Source organism: Muscardinus avellanarius (assembly GCF_963383645.1).
Source record: "Muscardinus avellanarius genome assembly, chromosome: X".
NCBI lineage: Eukaryota > Metazoa > Chordata > Mammalia > Rodentia > Gliridae > Muscardinus > Muscardinus avellanarius.
Genome location: NC_137792.1, coordinates 109,489,576 through 109,508,139, shown reverse-complemented (window position 1 = coordinate 109,508,139; position 18,564 = coordinate 109,489,576). Strand labels below are relative to the sequence as shown.

Sequence of the window (18,564 nt, the reverse complement as noted above, 5' to 3'; positions counted from 1 at the left end):
GGAGTCTGGTTTTCCCAAAGAAGAGAAAAAGGGAGAAAGTTGCTTCTTTGAGTATAGGTATATAATAAAGCTAAGTAACTTTCTTTCTTTGTTTCCTTTCCACATATTTCAAAGGTAAAGAAAAGTAATGAGATTAATAAAATAAACACCAATATGCCCACCACCCAAATTTGACACATGTTGACATTTTGCTCTATTAGTCTCAGGTTTTCTCTAAGCTCTTTTTAAAGCACCAGTAGCAGGGCGTGGTGGCACACACTTGTAATCCCCGTGTTTGGGAGGCTGAGACAGGAGGATCGCATAATTTCGAAGCCAGCCTCAGCTACTTACTTAGTGAGGCTGTCAGCAACTAAGTGAGACCCTGTTTCCAAATCAAGTATAAAATAGGTCTGGGAGTATAGCCCGGAGGTAGAAAGCCTCTGGGTTCCACCCCCAGTACCACCAAAAAAAAAAAAAAAAAAAAAAAAAAAAAAAAAAAAAAACCAGCACCAGTAAGTATTGTATAAATGTTATTTCCTGGAGAGTTTTTTTGTTTTCTATGTCCAAACATAGGGAAAAATAGATGTTGTGTGATTATTCTCTAAAAAAACTTTATTACAGTCTAGGATTCTGTTCTGAGACATGAGAGACAGTTCTCCTGGAAATCATCCCAATTCAAATCCCAATTCCCTTGCCCATTTGAGGAAGTAGCAAGATGCTGTTAAATGTCTGTAAATTGAAAGAGCACATAAAATAAACTAAACAACCACAACTCCTTCATGCAAACTATAAAGGACTGAAAGATAACCATAGGCCTGATAAAAGCAATGATTAGTCAACCCCTCTTATAGCTTCAAATATATGTCTTCTGAGGGTGGAGGCCAGATAAAACCAAGGGAATAACAGAAGTGTTTTGAAGCTCTTAGTCTTGGATGAGATCCAAGTGTTACTTAGCCATGAAACCAGTGAGTTCTTTCCTTATGGGATAATTTTTCTTTTTTATTTTCAGCAAATGTATGCACAACTTGATTAACCTTTTAGTGCCAAATGGAACATGGAGTATGGAGCTCTGTCCCTTGGAAGAAGTTTGAGGCCAGTTTTGAAGATGCTCTAAGCCCTATTAGCAACAATGAAAGTCAAATAGTGATATTAAACCTTCCCCTAATTTTAAAGAACTGAACTGTCTTGTATATTAGAAATTATGTAGAATGATGCTTTCTGATATGAATTTCAGAGTAAATTCACATTACAATGTAGTGATTCACTACACGTTTTATCTGGATTTAAGAAATATAAAGTTAGACGTTTTCTAACACAATACAAAGGATTAGGTCACAAGAGCAACACCATGGGCCATCTTGAATTATTTTGTATTTTCAAAGAGATTTTTTTTAAAACTAGCTTCATTAAGGTACAATGTACATATCACGTAATTGACACATTGTGTATAATTTAGTAACTTTATAGCATTGTACAACTATCACTAGTTCGCTTTTATTTTTTAATTTTATATATTTTGGTGCTGAGGATTGAACTCAGGGGCATTCTACCATCAAGCTACATCCCTAACCTTTTCTATTATTTTACTTTGAAACAGGGTCTAAGTTGCTAAGGCTGCCCTTGAACCTGTGATCCTCCTGTTTCAGCCTCCCAAGTCTTGAAATTATAGATGTATGCTACCATGCCTGGTGCAGTTCTTTTAGAACATTTATATTACCTCAAAAAGTTTCTTCTTGCCCATTTTTAGTCAACCCTTGTTCCTACCTTTAGTTCCAAGCAACCACAGAACTGCCTTCTATCTCTCTAGTTTTTCTCTTTCTGGACATTTCATATGAATGGAATCATATAATATGTGGCCTTTTGTGTTTGGATTACTTAACTTAGTATAATGTTTTTGAGCTTCATTTATATTGTAGCATTATCAACACTTCATTCTTTTTGCTCACTGATATTCTATTGAATGGTATGCCACCTTTCCTTTTTCCATTTATTAGTTGAGTTGGTATCAACTAAGGCAAGCATCATTTGAGTTGTTTCCTCTGTTTAGCTACTGTAAATGATGCCACGATGAACATTCATGCACAAGTCTTTGTGTCATATGCATTTTCAGTTCACTTGAGTATATACCTAGGAGTGGAATTGCCGAGTCTTCTGGCAAAACTGTGTTTACCTTCTCAAGAAGCTGTACTCTGTTTTCCAAAGTAGTGGCACCATTTTACATTCCGAGCAGAAGTACATTAAGATTCCAATTTCTTTACATTCTCACCAACACTATAATTGTTCATTTTTAAAATTTTAATAACCTTAGTGGGTGTGTAATAAGTAGCTCTTTTTGATTGGACTTGTAGTTCTTTGATGGCTAAGGCTATTGACCATTTTTTATGTACTTACTGATTATTTTATTTCTTCTTTGCAAAAATGTTTATCCAATTATTTTCCCACTTTTAAAGTTAAGTTGCTTTTTATTGAGTTCTAAGAATTCATTACATATTCTAGATACAACTTCTTTATTACATATATGATTTGCAAATATTTTCTCTCAGTCTTTTAATTGTCTTAATGGCATCACTTGATTGTATTTGGAAGCTGGTTAGCTGGGAATGAACCCAGGGGCATTCTACCTCTGAACTACACCCCCAGGCATATTTTCATTTTTATTTTGAAATAGTATCTTTTTAATTTGCTGAAGGCCTTGCTAAGTTTCTGAGGCTGGTCTCAAACTTACAATCCTCCTGTCTTGGCCTCTCAAGTACTGGGATTACAGATGTGTGACACCATGTCCAACTTAACATCATTTGTAAAGCGAAAGTGTTGGTGTGTGTGTGTGTGTGTGTGTGTGTGTGTGTGTGTGTGTTAATGGGAATTGAATCCAGGGGCACTCTATCATTGAGCTATACTCCTCACCCCTTTTTATTTTTTTCCTAAACAGGGTCTCACTAAGTTACCATGTGCTGGCATCGAACTTGTTATCTTCCTGTATTAGCCTCCTAAGTATTAGAATTACTAGAGTGTGCTACCATGCCCTACAAAAGTTTTTAAATTTAATGAAGTCTAATTTATCAATTTTTATTTTTTAGGTAGTGTTTTTGGTCATGCTAAGAAATATGTCTAACCCTACTTTATAAAGATCTTTTTCTATCTATTTTTGTAGGCATTTTTATATTTTAGTCTTTTATTTATTCATTTATTTATTTACTTATTTATTTATTTATGTCATACTGGGAATGAAATACAGGGGCATTCTACCTCTGAGCTATACCCTCAGCCCTATTTTTTATTCTTTATTTAGAAACAGGTTCTCACTGAGTTGCAAAGGGCCTCACTAAGTAACTGAGGCTGTCCGCAAACTGTGATCCTCTGGTCTCCACCTCCCGAATGCTGGTATTACAAGTGTGCGCCACCACGCCGAGCTTATTTTAGTCTTTAAATATAGGTCCATGATCTGTTTTGACTGGACTTTTGTGTATGGTATGAGATAAGGTACAAATAGTTTTTTGCTTGTTTGTTGTTGCATATGGATATAATTCCTTTGTTGTTTGATTTGAGTTTTTCTCACTTGTAAAATGAATATAATACCTGTTCTGACCATCCCACACTGGAGTTGTAAGGATCAGTGGAAATAATTAGTGAGTTGTAAACTTTTAACAGCTCATACACATGTAAGATGACCTTGTTATTATAAAGGAGCTATATAACATTAATAAGGTTAGATTAAAGTCACACAGAAAGTCATTATTTGCATCCATGTTAATATCTAAGGAGCTTTACTGCCCTGTACTAAACTGCTTCTTCATATACAAATAAAAATCTGCAAATCACAACAGATTATGGAATAATATAGCACAATAGTAACCCGGTACAAACTAGCATTGACTAAAGAAGTCTACAATGCTTGTGGAACTATAGATTTATGGCCTGAGTTTAAGTTCAAAAGAAAAACTTTGACATTGAACATTTTGTATTTTTTCTCTTTAGTGTCTTTTGAAGAGTAAATTCCATCGCTAAGCCATGAGCTTCATCTGGACTTTCATGTGTATTTGCCTTAGTAACTAATACAATTAAAAATAGATTGTACTGTAACTCTAGATTGGTTGATTTTCATAGTCACTATATAAGGTCCGAACTCAAGTGTTTTATTTTTGCCACTTTTATTCTGACTTATTACAGTTCCAATTCTCTGACTTTTAGGTTGCCTGAGCATAAAGTTTTTTCCTATTTTTCTAACAAGTTTCCCACTCATTGTTGCTCATCCCATAAAACATGACTGGATAGTCTGCTTTTTTGTATAGAGATTAAGTTAATGATCCTCTTAGCTCTTTATCTTATGTATGTTGCTTTTTCCTGCTTGATTGAACATGCTATGCACCTACTTTGTTTTACATGCTTGACATAAAATTCTACTTCTGCTTGATCGATGTTTTTAATGACTGGTCCTTCATTCCTTATTTATTGAGCAGATAATCTTTATCAAGTACTTCCATCCACTGGCAAAATGGCTATTACATAAATACAAATCCTCCTGTCTCACAGCAACAGGACTTACAATTTAACATTCTTATCTTCATTATCTCATATGACCCTCTACAGCAATCCTATAGACAGTGCTGCTATTATTATCCTTAGTTTACAAATGAGAAAAAAATTAAGTTTCAAAGAAGTCAAGTTATCAATCTGGCTAAGGTCATCTATGGGTAATGAATGCGAGTCAGGAAAAGAACCTAGGTCTTCTGGTCTATTGTCTTAGAGTGAGCTGTTGTAACAGAACTACACAGATTGAATGTCTTATTAACAGAAATATACTTCTCCCAGTTCTGGAAGCTAGGATGTCCATAAGGCACTGGTTCAGTCTCTGGTGAGAGCCCTCTTCCTCACTGCAACCTCAAATGGCAAAAGGGGCAAGGTGTCTCTCTGAAGTCTTTTTTTAAAGGACACTAATCCTATGAATGATGGCTTTGCTATCATTACCTGATCACCTTCAGATGGCCCAACTTCCTAATAACATCACCTTGATAGTTAAAATTTTAACATATGAATTGGAGTGAAACATAAATATCCTGTTTATTGTTCCTTACTTACAGGTCTCTTCACTAGCGAACACACACACACACACACACACACACATGCACACACACACACACACACACACACACACACACACACACACCTTTACCAGCTCTTGCTAAGAAATTTCAGTTCAAAAGAAAGGCTCAGACTGGTATTCAGAAGATAGTACCAATGAAAAAGCCTGGAGTGTGGGGATTGTGACATACACTTAAGCAGGCAAGCTATGTACTCTATAGTATGTCTATTCTAGATTGGGGGGAGGTTACTGGGGATTGAACCTAGGGTCATTCTGTCTCTGAGCTACATCCCCTTCCAAATTGTATTTTTATTTTTGGGTTGATGAGAGTCTTGCAACTTGCTGAGACTGTCCTCAAACCTGCTATCCTCCTTTCTCAGACTCCCAAGTACTGAGATTACAAGTGTGCAGCACCTCACCTGGCTTCTAGACTATTATAAGTGGACACAAATTGTTTGAATTTTAATTAAAATTTTATTTTGAGCCAGGTGTGGTGGCTCACATTTGTAATTCCAATATTTGGGAGGTTTATACAGGAGGATCACAGGTTCAAACCAGCCTTGGCAACTTAGTGAGACCCTGTCTCCAAATAAAAGAATAAAATGGGGTTAGGAGTGTAGCTCCGAGATAAAATGTCACTGGCTTCTATCCCTAGTACCACAAAAAATCATTTTTAAATAATTGTAGATTCACATGAACTTGTAAGAAATAACACAGAGAGATCCTATATACATTTTATCCAGCTTTGCCCAATGATAGCATCTTAGAAAACTATAGTACAGTATCACAAGCAGGGTGTTGGCATTATTACAACAAAGACACAGAACATTTTCATCACTACAAAGATTCCTCTTGTTCCCCTGTTATAATGACCCCCCTTCATTTCTCTCCCACATCCAGTCTTAAACCCTGGCAACCACTCTTTTATTACCAATTTCTGTAATTTTGTCATCTCAAGAATGTTATACAAATAAAATGATACAGTACATCTTAAGACTTGGAATACTACAGTACCAAACTTCTTTGAGATTGACTTTTTCTGCTCAGCATAATTCTCTAAAGATTCATTAAGTTGTTATGTGTCACAAAAGGATAAATACAGTATGATTGCACTTATGCTAAGTACCAACAGTGGATGAATTCATAACGATGGAAAAAACTGGTAGTTGGTTGGGACTGAGAGGAAATATTATTTAGCAGATATAACATTTTACTTTTGCAAGATTAGACCATTACTGTAGATGGATGGATAGATAGATGGATGGTGATAGCAGCATAACAGTGTAAATGTGAACGATACACTTAAAATGGTTAAGAGAGTAAATTTTGTTTTACGTGCATTTTGCCAGTATCTTTTAAATTCTTGTCAGAACCTAGAGTGCTGGAACATGCTTATAATCCCAGTTCTTTGGAGGCCGAGGCAAGGGGATTGTAGGTTTGATGCCAGCACATGGCCTTGGTGAGACCTGTTCCAAAATTAAAAATTAAAAAAGGGTGGGTAGAATGTCCTTTGGTTCATTCCCCAGTAAAACGCACATACACATACTTACACACACAGACACATGCAATCCTTGTCAAATATTATAACATTTCTCAGTATTGGCATCCGTTGGTTGTCTTTTTTTTTCATTTTGAAAATCAATTCTTCATGTAATGAGGGTTTTTTTTATTAAAAGCTAGACATTTTCATATCATGAAACCCCGGATCTCATTTAAATCTTGTTTTAGCTAGCTTTCACTGTCACCACTGGCAGGGAAGGTGCTGAGTATTGTTACTTCCAGGTAGAGGTAAAAACTAAAGTTTCCCACTTGGCCTCCATTGATATTTGAGGTCCAGGACTCCTTGTTATTACTTGTCCGTGGCTAGAGAAATTGTACTCTTCTTAGAGCATCGTTTTGGGGCTGGGCTTGTTGGCATCTCCAGTACCACATGTGTAGTATATGAAGTAAAAGAAAAAACCCAGCATTGTGCGAATCCTTGGTCCCACAGCCCCTAAATAGTCTTCCTACTTCTTTCTACTTTTCAGTTTCCTTATGTTGGTTTGATGTATATTGTCCAGGACTTTAGTTGGAATTAGAGGAGGAATAGGGATGAGTACAGTTGGACTTAAAGGAGGATTAGGGATGAGTACATCTATTCCAACGCATGGAAGTAGAAATTGCCTGGCTTATTTTTAAGACTATATAGAAACATAGATAATGATGGGAGAGGGAAGCTGCCCCTAAAGGCCAAACCTAGTCCTTATAGCTGACACCAGAATCACAAAGACCTGTTGTGTAACCAAGAAAAAGGTCAGAAGAAAGCAGACTCTTCTTTTACAAGGGAGCTAAGGTGATTCACCTCCTAGGCTACATTCTTTAGGAGTTTGATCTTCAAAGTGTGATCCATGGACCAGCAGCATTAGCATCCCCTGGGATCTTATTAGAAGCCCAGAATAGGCGTGTGGGGCACGCCGGGCCCCTGGGAAGGCATGCCTACCCCTGGGAAGGCATGGCGCTGAGCAGGAGGCCAAGCCCGAGTTCCCGGAGGCTCTGTGCAGTGAGGCTGTTGGACTCTGCTCTTGGAAGGGAGGAAAGAAAAAAATGCATTGCTACCAAGTGCCTGATCTCACAACCTCCTCAAACCACACATACAGTCTTCTCTTATTTAAAAAAAAGGGAAAAAAAAGAAAAGAAAAATATCGGAGAGGGGTCAAGATGGCAGCGGCAGCAGTCAGGATACTGGAGATGCAGACAAAACATATCCAACTGAACTGGAACTTTTGGAAAAAATCCCCCACGAAGGAGGACTGCTTCTTCTCTACATCCTTAAGAATCCTGGACATCACCTGTAAGGAGAGAGTTTAGCAGATAACTAGGAGAAAGGCAGTGTTGGCAGCGGTGGCCACGATGGTGGTGGAGGCTTGTATTTGGGAGAGGCAGAAATCTGATCCAACCAACCTTATCTTCTGGAGAAATTACCCCAAAGTTTGAATGCTACCGTTGTGCATGCTTAGGAACACTGGACAACATGCAGTGTAGGAAAAGAACTTGGGAAAGATTTGAAATGGTGGAGGCAGCGGCAATGTCAACGGCCAATACTCAGGGGAGGCAGAGATCTGATGCAATACACCTGGAACTTTTGAAGAAATAACCCCAGAGGCAGAATGCTACTACCACACACCCTCGGGAACATGGGACAACCTGCTGGGTGAAGAGGGTGCTCGGATTGGAGCCTGCTGTGGAGGGAGGCCAGTGACGGGGACAGCAAATCCGGGATTGGAGCCTGCCGTGAGGCAAGGCTGGTGCTGGGGCCTCCGAGGCGGGGATCAGAGCCTGCAGAGGGGTGAGGCTGGTGCCAGGGCCAGTGAGGCCGGGATGGGAGCCTGCTGTGAAGCAAGTTCGGTGCTGGGAATTCTAAGGCTGGGATCGGAGGCTGCTGAGGGGTTAGGCCGGTGCAGGGGCCAGCGAGGCTGGGATTGGAGCCTGCTGTGAGGCAAGGCCAGTGCTGGGGCCTCTGAGGCCAGGATAGGAGCCTGCTGAGAGGTTAGGCCGGTGCCAGGGTCAACGCGGCTGGGATCGGAGCCTGCCGTGAGGCAAGGCTGGTGCTTGGGCCTCTGAGGCTGGGTTTGGAACCTGCTGAGAGGTTAGGCCAGTGCCGGGGCCAGCGAGACTGGGATTGGAGCCTGCTGTGAGGCAAGGCCAGTGCTGGGGCCTCTGAGGCCTGGAACGGAGCCTGCCGAGGGGTTAGGCCAGTGCTGGGGCCAGCGAGGCCGGGATCGGAGCCTGACATGAGGCAAGGCCACTACTGAGGCCTCTGAGGTTGGGATCACAGCCTGCTGAGAGGTTAGGCCAGTGCCGGGGCTAGCGAGACTGGGATCGGAGCCTCTCGTGAGGGAAGGCCAGTGCTGGGGCCTCCGAGGCTGGGATCGGAGCCCGCCGAGGGGTTAGGCCGGTGAGGGGGCCAGAGAGGCCAGCAAGGTTGGGATCAGAGTCCTCGGGTGGCCAGGCCACTACTGGGGCCTTCAAGAGTGGGATCAGAACTTCCAATGCGGCATGCACAGAGAAATATCACAGAAAATAATAACCAGATGCTTCCCCTAATTAGCAAAAATTAGGAGGAAAGGGGTATCAGGAGGAGGTCAAGTTGTAGAAAGGGCCCTATAGAGAAGTAATTAAGGTGACCAATCAGAGGGGAGGGGATGGGGAAGGATGGAACCTCTTTAAAACTCAGGAGGTATGTAAACAAATGTATCAAAGATAATCACCAATCAAGCATGGGATCGAGGGAAGGAAGGGAATGGGATGGGGATTGGATGAGGGCTAATTGGATGATGTGTGCTTGTATATCCTCTCAAGAATTGTATTCCAATGTGATATATGATTACAATGCACCAATAAAAATATAAAAAATAAGCCTAGAATCTCAGGTTCGAAACCAGCCTCAGCTACTTAGTATGGCGCTCAGCAACTTAGTGAGACCCTGTTTCCAAATAAAAATATAAAAAAAGGTCTGGGAGTATAGCCCGGAGGTAGAAAGCCTCTGGGTTCCACCCCCAGCACCACCAAAAAATAAAAAATAAAAATAAAGACCAAAATCCTGAAAGTGACCTGCAAAGCCCTGCTAACCTGTTTGTCTTCATCTTGAGGCAATCTTTCCCTCTCTCTACACTGTTAGCTACACTTTTCTCTAAGGCTGGCACATTATGGACAAAGTACTTTTTCTTTTTTGATTGGTGCATTGTATTCATACATCATAATGGGATAAAAAAAAAAAACTTGTGTAGACATATATGCACTCATCGCCCAGTTAGTCCCTACCCAATCCCCACCCCATTCCCTCCCCCTCCCTCCTTCCCATGCTTGGCTTAGTGGTTGACATCAGTATGTTTGTTTAAGTACATCGTGTGCTTTAGGGAGTGTCATTCTTCCCCCTCCCATCCCCTCATTTAGGTTGCCTTATTTTCTCCTCTATAGGATCTCCTTTTTCATCTAGAGTTCCTCCTATGACCCATTTCTCCTTAGCTTTCACATATTAGGAAAAGCATCCATTTTCTTATTTTTGGTGACTATTTGCTTAGCATAATGTCCTCCAGTTCCATTCATTTCCCTGAGAATGATGTAATGAAAAATGGACAAACTTGATGGCCCCTTTCCCCATCATTATTGATCACCTCCTTATTACAAGTCTTCCCCTACCCTTCATTTTCTCACTAATCCTATGTGTTGTTTTTTTCCTCTTAACATCCAACTATGAATATTGTCTACTCTTTCCTTTTGTGAATTCTATACTTTGTTCTTTTTTTGGTGGTGGTGGTACTGGGGTTCCTGGAAGCCCTTCTACCTCTGGGCTACACTCCCAGACCTATTTTATATTTTTGAAACAGGGTCTCTTACGCCAGCGCGGCTGGCTTCGAACCTGCGCGATCCTCCTGTCTCCGCCTCCCAAGCGCAGGGATTACAAGCGTGCACCACCACTCCAGCTTATACTTTGTTCTTTAAGTGCATCAATATGCTTTAAGTATCACCTGAGTTCCATTCTATATCTATAAATGCCTCCGTGATATCCCCATTATTTTAAACCCAGAGTGCTTCAAAGAGAAGTTATCATTATCTTGATTCTTTATCCCCAGAAACATTTTCATTTTTTTCAATGATATCAGAAGTCCCTCAGTCAACCAAACTATGTACTTTGAAACCATTTTCTTTTTCTTTTTTTTATTTGGGGTTGAACCTAGGGGCGTTCTAGATCTGAGCTATACCCCAATCTTTTTTGTGTTTTTATTTTGAAATGGGGTCTCACTAAATTGCTGAGGGTCTAGCTCAGTTTGAATCTGACCTCAAACCTGCAATTCTTTTTCAGTCTCCGAAGTACTGGGATTACAGGAGTGCACTGCCACACCCAGCTAAGAGGCACTTTCAATTGACCTTTTATTCCTCATATCGATAAGTTTCCAAGTTCCGACTCTCTCTTCAGAGTGTTTCTTACATTTCTCCATTGTTACTATTATGCTTTGATCCTTACTACTTTGCTTTTAGACTTTTACTACTCCTTTTAAATACTGGGCTGGGGAAGTTCAGCCTCTGTGGTAGAACATTTGCCTGGCATGCATTAGATCCTCAGCACCTTAACATTTTTAAAAAGTGTCACTTTTTGTTTTATCAACACTCTTGTCTTTCTAAACACCACTAGCATCTGAGTCCTATTAAAACTACAGTTTCACCTGATCGCTTTCCTTCTCAAAAAGTTTCAATGCCTTCCCATTGGCAGCAAAATAGTCTAAACTCTGCTGCTTATAATGCTTTACGCACTGGCCAAAGGAAAATTAGCAAATGTTCCAAATACCCTGGATTAAATAGAATTACATGGCTTCTCTACTAAATTTCCTTACACTTTCAATGAATTATAATACTGCAAGAGGGTGACATAGAGTGCAGCATTTCCAAAACTTATTTGATAAAAGAACCCTCTTTTCATAAAGCATCTGTTAACATTTCTCATGACACTGGGAAATGCTTGGGATGCCCATTCTCCATTTCTAGTCTCTTTTCCCATGAATTTTTCTACATACATCAACCGCTTGGATCATTCAACTCTTACTCTTCCTGAAGCACACCCACTATCAAATACATTCCAAGTCTTTATTTATTCTTTTCTGCCCATATGGGATATCCTATGTATCTCCATTTTTATTGCAATTCAATTTATGTATTTATAAAAGTTGCCACTTTAATATATACAATTCAGTGGGGGGTTTTTTTGGTACTGGGGATGGAACTCAGGGACATTCTACCTCTGAGCAACACCCTCAGCCCTATTTTTTATTATTTATTTTAAAACAGGGTCTCAATGAGTTGCAAAAGCCTCACTAAGTAGCTGAGGCTGGCTTCGAACCTGTACGATCCTCCTGTCTCAACCTCCCAAATGCTGGGATTACAAGTGTGCGCCACCATGCCTGGCTCAATTCAGTGGTTTTAATATAATCACAAAGTCATACATTCATCACCATTATTGAATTCTAGTACATTTTCATCACCCTAAAAGGAAACCCTGTACCCTTTAGCAGTCACTCCCCATTCCTTTCTCCCCTAACACCCTACTACCATGAATCTATTTTGGGGTCTCTATGGCTTTGCGTATTCTGGATATTTCATATAGTCTCTGTAGATCTAGATCCTACTCTTCCAGGATTGTGTTTGTTTGTTGTTTGTCCTGTCATTTTTATCATTCATTTGGTTCAAATCACAAAACTCTTATTCTTCATCAGACGCCATGCTAAGCTGTGAATGGCTGAAGGCAAATGACATCTTCTCCTCAGTGAACTCCCCCACCCTTAGGAGAGGAAACGAGACACTGCTAGAATAAAGAGCTGTGAGCGAGGAACTGTGGGGTGCGGGCAGGGGAAACCTCACTGAGAAGGTTGCATTTGACTGGAAACAGAATCATTTGTTCATTCATTGATTCATTCAGAAAATATGTGTTGGGCCCCTGTTATACACCAGCCATAGCATTGGACTCTGAAGATCCACAAACGATCCAGAAAATTCTCTGTACGTCAAGGAAGTCAACAGTCTGGAGGAGATAAATAACAATATATAACGTTTCAAAACAATATGACATAAGCTATATTAGAGGAATGTAAAGTTGCCATGGGAACAGAGAGGAAGAAATAACTCCACTTGTGAATTGGGAAAAAAAAGTAATTTACCAAATGTACAAGGACAGAGAGTGGCATTTCTGACAGACACTGGATCACCTCCAACCGAGCTAGCCTAGCACTTATCTCTAACTGAACTAGAGCAGGTAATGTCCATGTCATTCTGACTATTTCTCTATCACATATCTTGGGAAGTCATCTTTTTTGCAGTGCTGGGGAAGGAACTCAGGGCCTCCCACATGCTAGCAAGCACTCTACCAATGAGCTTTACCCCCGCCCCATGAAGTTATCTTCACATGTGGATGCCTTACATCAAAGGTTTGGTGTCCTTTAGGCTAAACGCTCTGTCCTATCCCTCTCAGTGCCCTTACTGCAAACCATTGTATGCATAATACTTTTTTATGAGTCCAAATGAATGAATGACAGCTAAGACAACATCCTTGACACTTAAGAAGCTGTCGCCCTTCTTCTATCACATCTTCTGCTTCAAGAGCTCGAGACCTATTGTACAGATGAAGGATTATAATGTAAATGTGCTTTGTATGCTTCATGCCCTACACAGGAACAGGGAAAGTAGCTCGGTAGACAAATCCTTTTCACTATTGCAAAGTACTTTGAAGAAGGTAATATAGTCTTGAGATTCATTGTGTTAAAGACCACTGATAAGGCCAAGGAACCATCTTAGAAATGTACCCCTTGTTCCTAGCTCAGTAGATACCATCTACACTAAAGATATATAATTTCTATCCCAAGAATTGATGAAGTTGATTCTGGTCAAGGAAAATTAGAGACAATTAAATTGCTTATTGACAAGCTCTGAAAATTAGAGATAAGGATTGGGAAGATGATTGACTGATGACCGCTTCCTCACCCCTCTCTCTCCCTCCCTTCCTCCCTCTCTCTTAATATTTCTTTTAGTTGTAGAGGGCCTCATTGCTTTTCCTGTTACGTGTCACGTCATAAGGTCTTGCTATGGAACATTTTACATTTGAATAATAATAAGACCCAATACTGATATGGATGATATTTCAATGAATCATGATGGCGATAAATGTAAAATGCCCATTGTTCTTGGCTTTCAAGGAAGGCTACCCAGAAATGGAGGTTCTCTGGCTAATGATCAAGTACTGGAATATTCAGGTATAACAGGAGAAAGTAAGTATCTGCTGAAAAATGGTGTGACGTGCCATTAGGTTTCCTTGACCACCTTGGCTCCCTCAAGAGAAGCTATGAACCTCAGATGAAGATGGAGAGAGCTCGGGCGGCATGACTTGAGGCTTCAACCCGCCCTTCCCTGGTGAGGCAAGGGCACTTTCAGTGTCCTCCTGATGGTTCTACATAACTTGAGGAATTAGGGGCCCATGCACAGTAATTTCTAAGTGAAAACCAGGAAAGATGGAGAACAAAGGGAAGCTTAAAGATAGCAAATGGAATCTAATTAAGTGGACTGCCAAGAGTGAACTCTGGGAAGATACATTGTTATCAATGCCAGTACAAGTGGGGAAGGACTGGCCTCTGCTCAAAGCAGTGGCTGCTTAAGTACGCATTCTCTCTAGGAACTATTCTCAGTTATAAGCATCTGGAACATTAGCTAACAAGGAGAGGTTTGGTGGAGAAAAAGTCTCATTACAAATAAAAGCAAAGAATCTTTTCTGTTTTAAGTCCTTTTCCCTTACAGGAGCTGCCTGTCCCTAATGAAACAAACCTGGTGCAGACAAGCATGGTGGCCCATGCCTGTAGTCCCAGCTACTTTTGAAGGTTGAGAGGGAAGTATAGCAGGGTGAAAGCCAGTCTCAGCAATTTAGGGAGACCCTCAACAACTTAGCAGGACCCTGTCTCAAAAATGAAAAGAGCTGAGACTGTGGGAGTGCAACTCGGAAATAGAATAGCCTTGGGTTCCATTACCAGTACCCCCAAAAAAGACCTAGTGTATTGGGGTGCCTCCTTCTCAAGAGAGGACTGTATTTGCTCTCCAACTGGCTCCTCAAATTGCAGAAGGTATGGGTTATACTGCGTTATCATCCTGAGTGCGGGAAGCTTGCCCACATTTCTTATTCCTCCCAAGAAATTTATTTGCTATTTTCTTTCCCTGATGAATGTTATGCGTGGTGTCCCCACAGATGCATTCAATTTTTTTAAAAGGTTTGCTTTTTAACGAAGACTGAGCAGGCAAACTCTCAGCAACTTGAAGATGGTGTATCGTCCTGAGCTGCCGCAGATTTCAATTTTTGCCAGATCCTCCCGTGAGCTCTTGCTTTCGTTTTCTCAGGCCCTGTTTTTGTGTTGTTGAATAAAAATCTTCTCAAATAAAAGCATTTGGACACTTACCTCAGTGATCAGCTCATTTCTAGAGAACTAATGAATTTTCCAAGCTGCTGAGGATTAGGTTGAAACAACCTATATGAGAGTAAGATGCTTTGTGCCCCATGTGAGTGGAAGGGAGTGTTCTTCACAGTCCAGCACACATAACACTTTATTGCCAAGTGCTCCAATTCCCAACACCTGCAGAAAACAAAAAATTGGAAACTTCTACAGAAGGACCTGCATGGCCATTGGGCCCAGCATTTACAATTCATGAAGCGCGCGTTCTCCTCTCTCTCTCTCTCTCTCTCTCTCTCTCTCTCTCTCTCTCTCTCTCTCTCTCTCTCTCTCTCGTTGCCCCATCCCCCCATCCTTATGACAGGGAACTGAGTGTTCAATTCTCATTAATTCATTTCACTCTCTCACACACACCACATACACACACACCCCTCATAGTGAACAGCAATCTTTAATCCTATAATATGTCTGCTATCTCTGCTCTATTTGCCCTTTGCAAAACCAAAGACAGAATTCACCCCCTTCCTATCCTCTAGGCCTTGTCTCCCCAGGTTAGGCCTACTTAGGATCCTCGATATTTCTCCTGTGATCTGGTCACCTCACCTCCCTAAGTCCCATATTCCAGTGAGGTCTGTCCAGTGCAGAGTTCAGCAGTTGGGGCTGACCATGAACCTGCGATTCTTCTGTCTCAGCCTCTCAAGTGGATTACAAGTGTGCACTACCACACCAGGCCATTTTTGAATCTTAATTTTTGAATTTTAACATTTTTAAATCTTAATTTTGAAATACTTTCATACTTGAGAAAAGTTCCAGGTCATGGTAACAGCAAGACCCTACTTCAAAATAAAATAAATAAATAAATAAAATAGAGGTGGGCATGATTATGGTGGCAAACACCTGTAATCCCAGTACTTGGGATATTGAGGCAGGAAGATTGCAAGTTTGAGTTCAGCCTCAAAAGAGAGGAAGAGAAGGGGAAAGAGAAGAAAGAAGAAGAAGAAAAAAGGAGGAGGAGGAAGATGAGAGAGAGTAGGAGAAGAGGAGAGGAGGAAGGAAGGAGGCAGAGGAGGAGGAGGAGGAGGAGGAGGAGAAGAAGAAGAAGAAGAAGAAGAAGAAGAAGAAGAAGAAGAAGAACAACAACAACAACAACAACAACAACAACAACAACAACAGGAACAGGCAAACACAGAGAATTTCCCTATACCCTTCATCCAGATAACATTTTACCAATTGCCTTATTAGTCACTGTATTTTTCTGAATCCACTGAGATTAATTTGCAGACATCCTGCCCCATTACTCCTTAATACTTTAGTGTACATCTCAAAAAAATAGGCTTCTCTCCTACATAACCACAGTGCAACCATTAAAATTAGGAAGGTAACAGTGGTACAATTTTACCATCTGATCTACATGTCCCATTCAAATTTCACTGATTGTCCTAATAAAGTCCTTCAGAAATTCAGGATTGTAAATTGCACTTAGTCATCATGTCTCTTTCATCTTCCTCAAATGACCTTGACATTTTTCAAGAGTACAGGCTAATTTCTTTTTAAAAGGAACTTCAATTTAGGCAGGTCTGATGTTTCCTAATGATTAGATGCAGTTTATGCTCTTCAGGCTACCTTTTACCCCATGTTCTTGATGCCTTATGCCCGCAGGAATACAGTGTCAATTTGTCCCATTACTGGTTAAAGTTAAGGTAGTAGCTGCAATTTTTTCCAATGAAAAGTTAATTGATAAATATTTTGTACTTAGTAATCACAGAGTACTTTGTGGAAGACATTTTGAGACCAAGTAAATAACCTGTTCTTCATTAAAGATTCATGCACTTGTTTCAGCATTTACTGATATTTCTTGCCAGAATCCATTTTCACTGTGATGGCTTGCTAAATGTTGGTTTTTGTTTCAATCGTTCCTTCTTCCTTTATTAGTTGGCCTTTAAATGTTGATTTTTCGGTTTCTACCATTCCGTCTTCCTTTATTAGTTGACTTGGGTAAGATAATGCTCTTTCATCTCCCCCACTTTTTTTTTCTTTTTGCAGTGCTGGGGACAGAACCCAGAACCTGGTGTATGCTAGGCAGATGCTTTACTGCTGAGATATATCCCCAGCCCACCCGCACTGTTTATTTATTTATGTTTTCAATGTGTGTGTGTGTGTGTGTGTGTGTGTGTGTGTGTGTGTGTTATTGGGGATTGAACCCATGGGCATTCAACCTCCAAGCTATACCCCCAGCCCTATTATTTTTTTATTCTTTGTTTTGAAACAGAGTCTCTCTTGGTTGCTGAGATTCTCATTAAATTGCCAAGGCTAGTCTTGGACCTGCAATCCTCCTGTCTCAGCCTCCCAATACTGGGGTTATAAGTGTGCACCCCCCCAGCTAAACTTTATTTTAGTATACATTAATAAATCCCTTTTTGTTCAATGGATTGTAATTCACTTTCATCATTTATTTTGCTGCCCAAAGCTGGCTCTTGGCATGTCACATTATCTTTATGCACAGTAAGATGCTTGCTTTGTGGCAGAGTAAGATGCTCTTGGCTTATCTTAAGCTTTCCCTATCCCGACACTAAAATCAGTAATTTCTCCAAGGAGCCCTGGTTCTTCTTAATGGAGAATGGTAGTTTGTGCCCCAGACATAGTTCCTACACATTGTCCCTGTTACTGGGGTGATACTGTCTTCAAGTTATCTCCTTGGATGGGGCTAGGAAATGTGTGTATGTGTGCATGCTCATCAATACATACGTGCACATACATGAAACTGAGTTCAAACTGATACCTCCATTTGTAATCAAACACCACTGTTTTTACACTAACCTTTCCATATGTGTAACCCTTTCTTCCCACTGCTCCCATTAAGCTTAGGTATTTACCTGTTAACTTATTCTTTCTGCATGACCTCGATCTCCAAGTCACATGGTCTGTCTCCTCACTCCCTAACCCCAGGCGTCCTCGCCAAGAGGGCTGCTTCTTTGACCTGAGCCCCCCTGGGACACGGGCCAAGCCATCTTCTGAATGCACCGCCCTCCAGTCCTGAGAAAAAGCAAGCTGAATTCCTAGCTGAGCCTCCGCCACCTAGCATTTAAGCAGGCACTGGAGTCGCTGCATCAGCCCTCCCGCCCTCACCTCACTGCCCTCCACGTCTTTGAAAAGTCAGCTCCAGTGCCACCTCCTCAGAGTGCCCTTTAGGTGCCCTGGGAAGGTCACTTTCTCTCCTCGAACTCTGCTCCTTCAGATTGGGAAGACACACTTGTTTGTGGAACAGTTTGGTTAGTGTGTGTTTCTTCCACTATATTTGAACTCCAGTAGGGCAGACAGCACACTCTGTCACCAAGATTTGTCAAAATAAAACTAAGTCTTCTTTACACACACACACACACACACACACACACACACACACACACACACACACCCATTAATAAATACCTTCACTTGTAATTCCACTTAAAAAAAACTCTAATTACATTTCTCAGAGGCCAAGTGTGATTGACACATGCCTGTAATTCCAGTGATTTGGGAAGATAAGGTGGGAGGATCACAAGTTTGAGG

At 40.8% G+C, this 18,564-nt stretch overlaps 1 protein-coding gene across 1 annotated transcript in view; it reads left to right on the top strand.

Annotated features, from left to right (window-relative positions):
* Nucleotides 1-13,966, top strand: part of TEX11 (testis expressed 11) — a gene marked incomplete at both ends in the record, with an annotated part of 284,756 nt that extends 270,790 nt beyond the window's left edge. Inside the window, 5 exon segments of the mRNA XM_080718988.1 lie at nt 989-1,067; nt 1,069-1,122; nt 13,780-13,820; nt 13,822-13,852; nt 13,856-13,966. Coding sequence (XP_080575114.1) covers nt 989-1,067; nt 1,069-1,122; nt 13,780-13,820; nt 13,822-13,852; nt 13,856-13,966 — 316 coding nt within the window.
* Between the last annotated feature and the right edge of the window lie 4,598 nt (nt 13,967-18,564).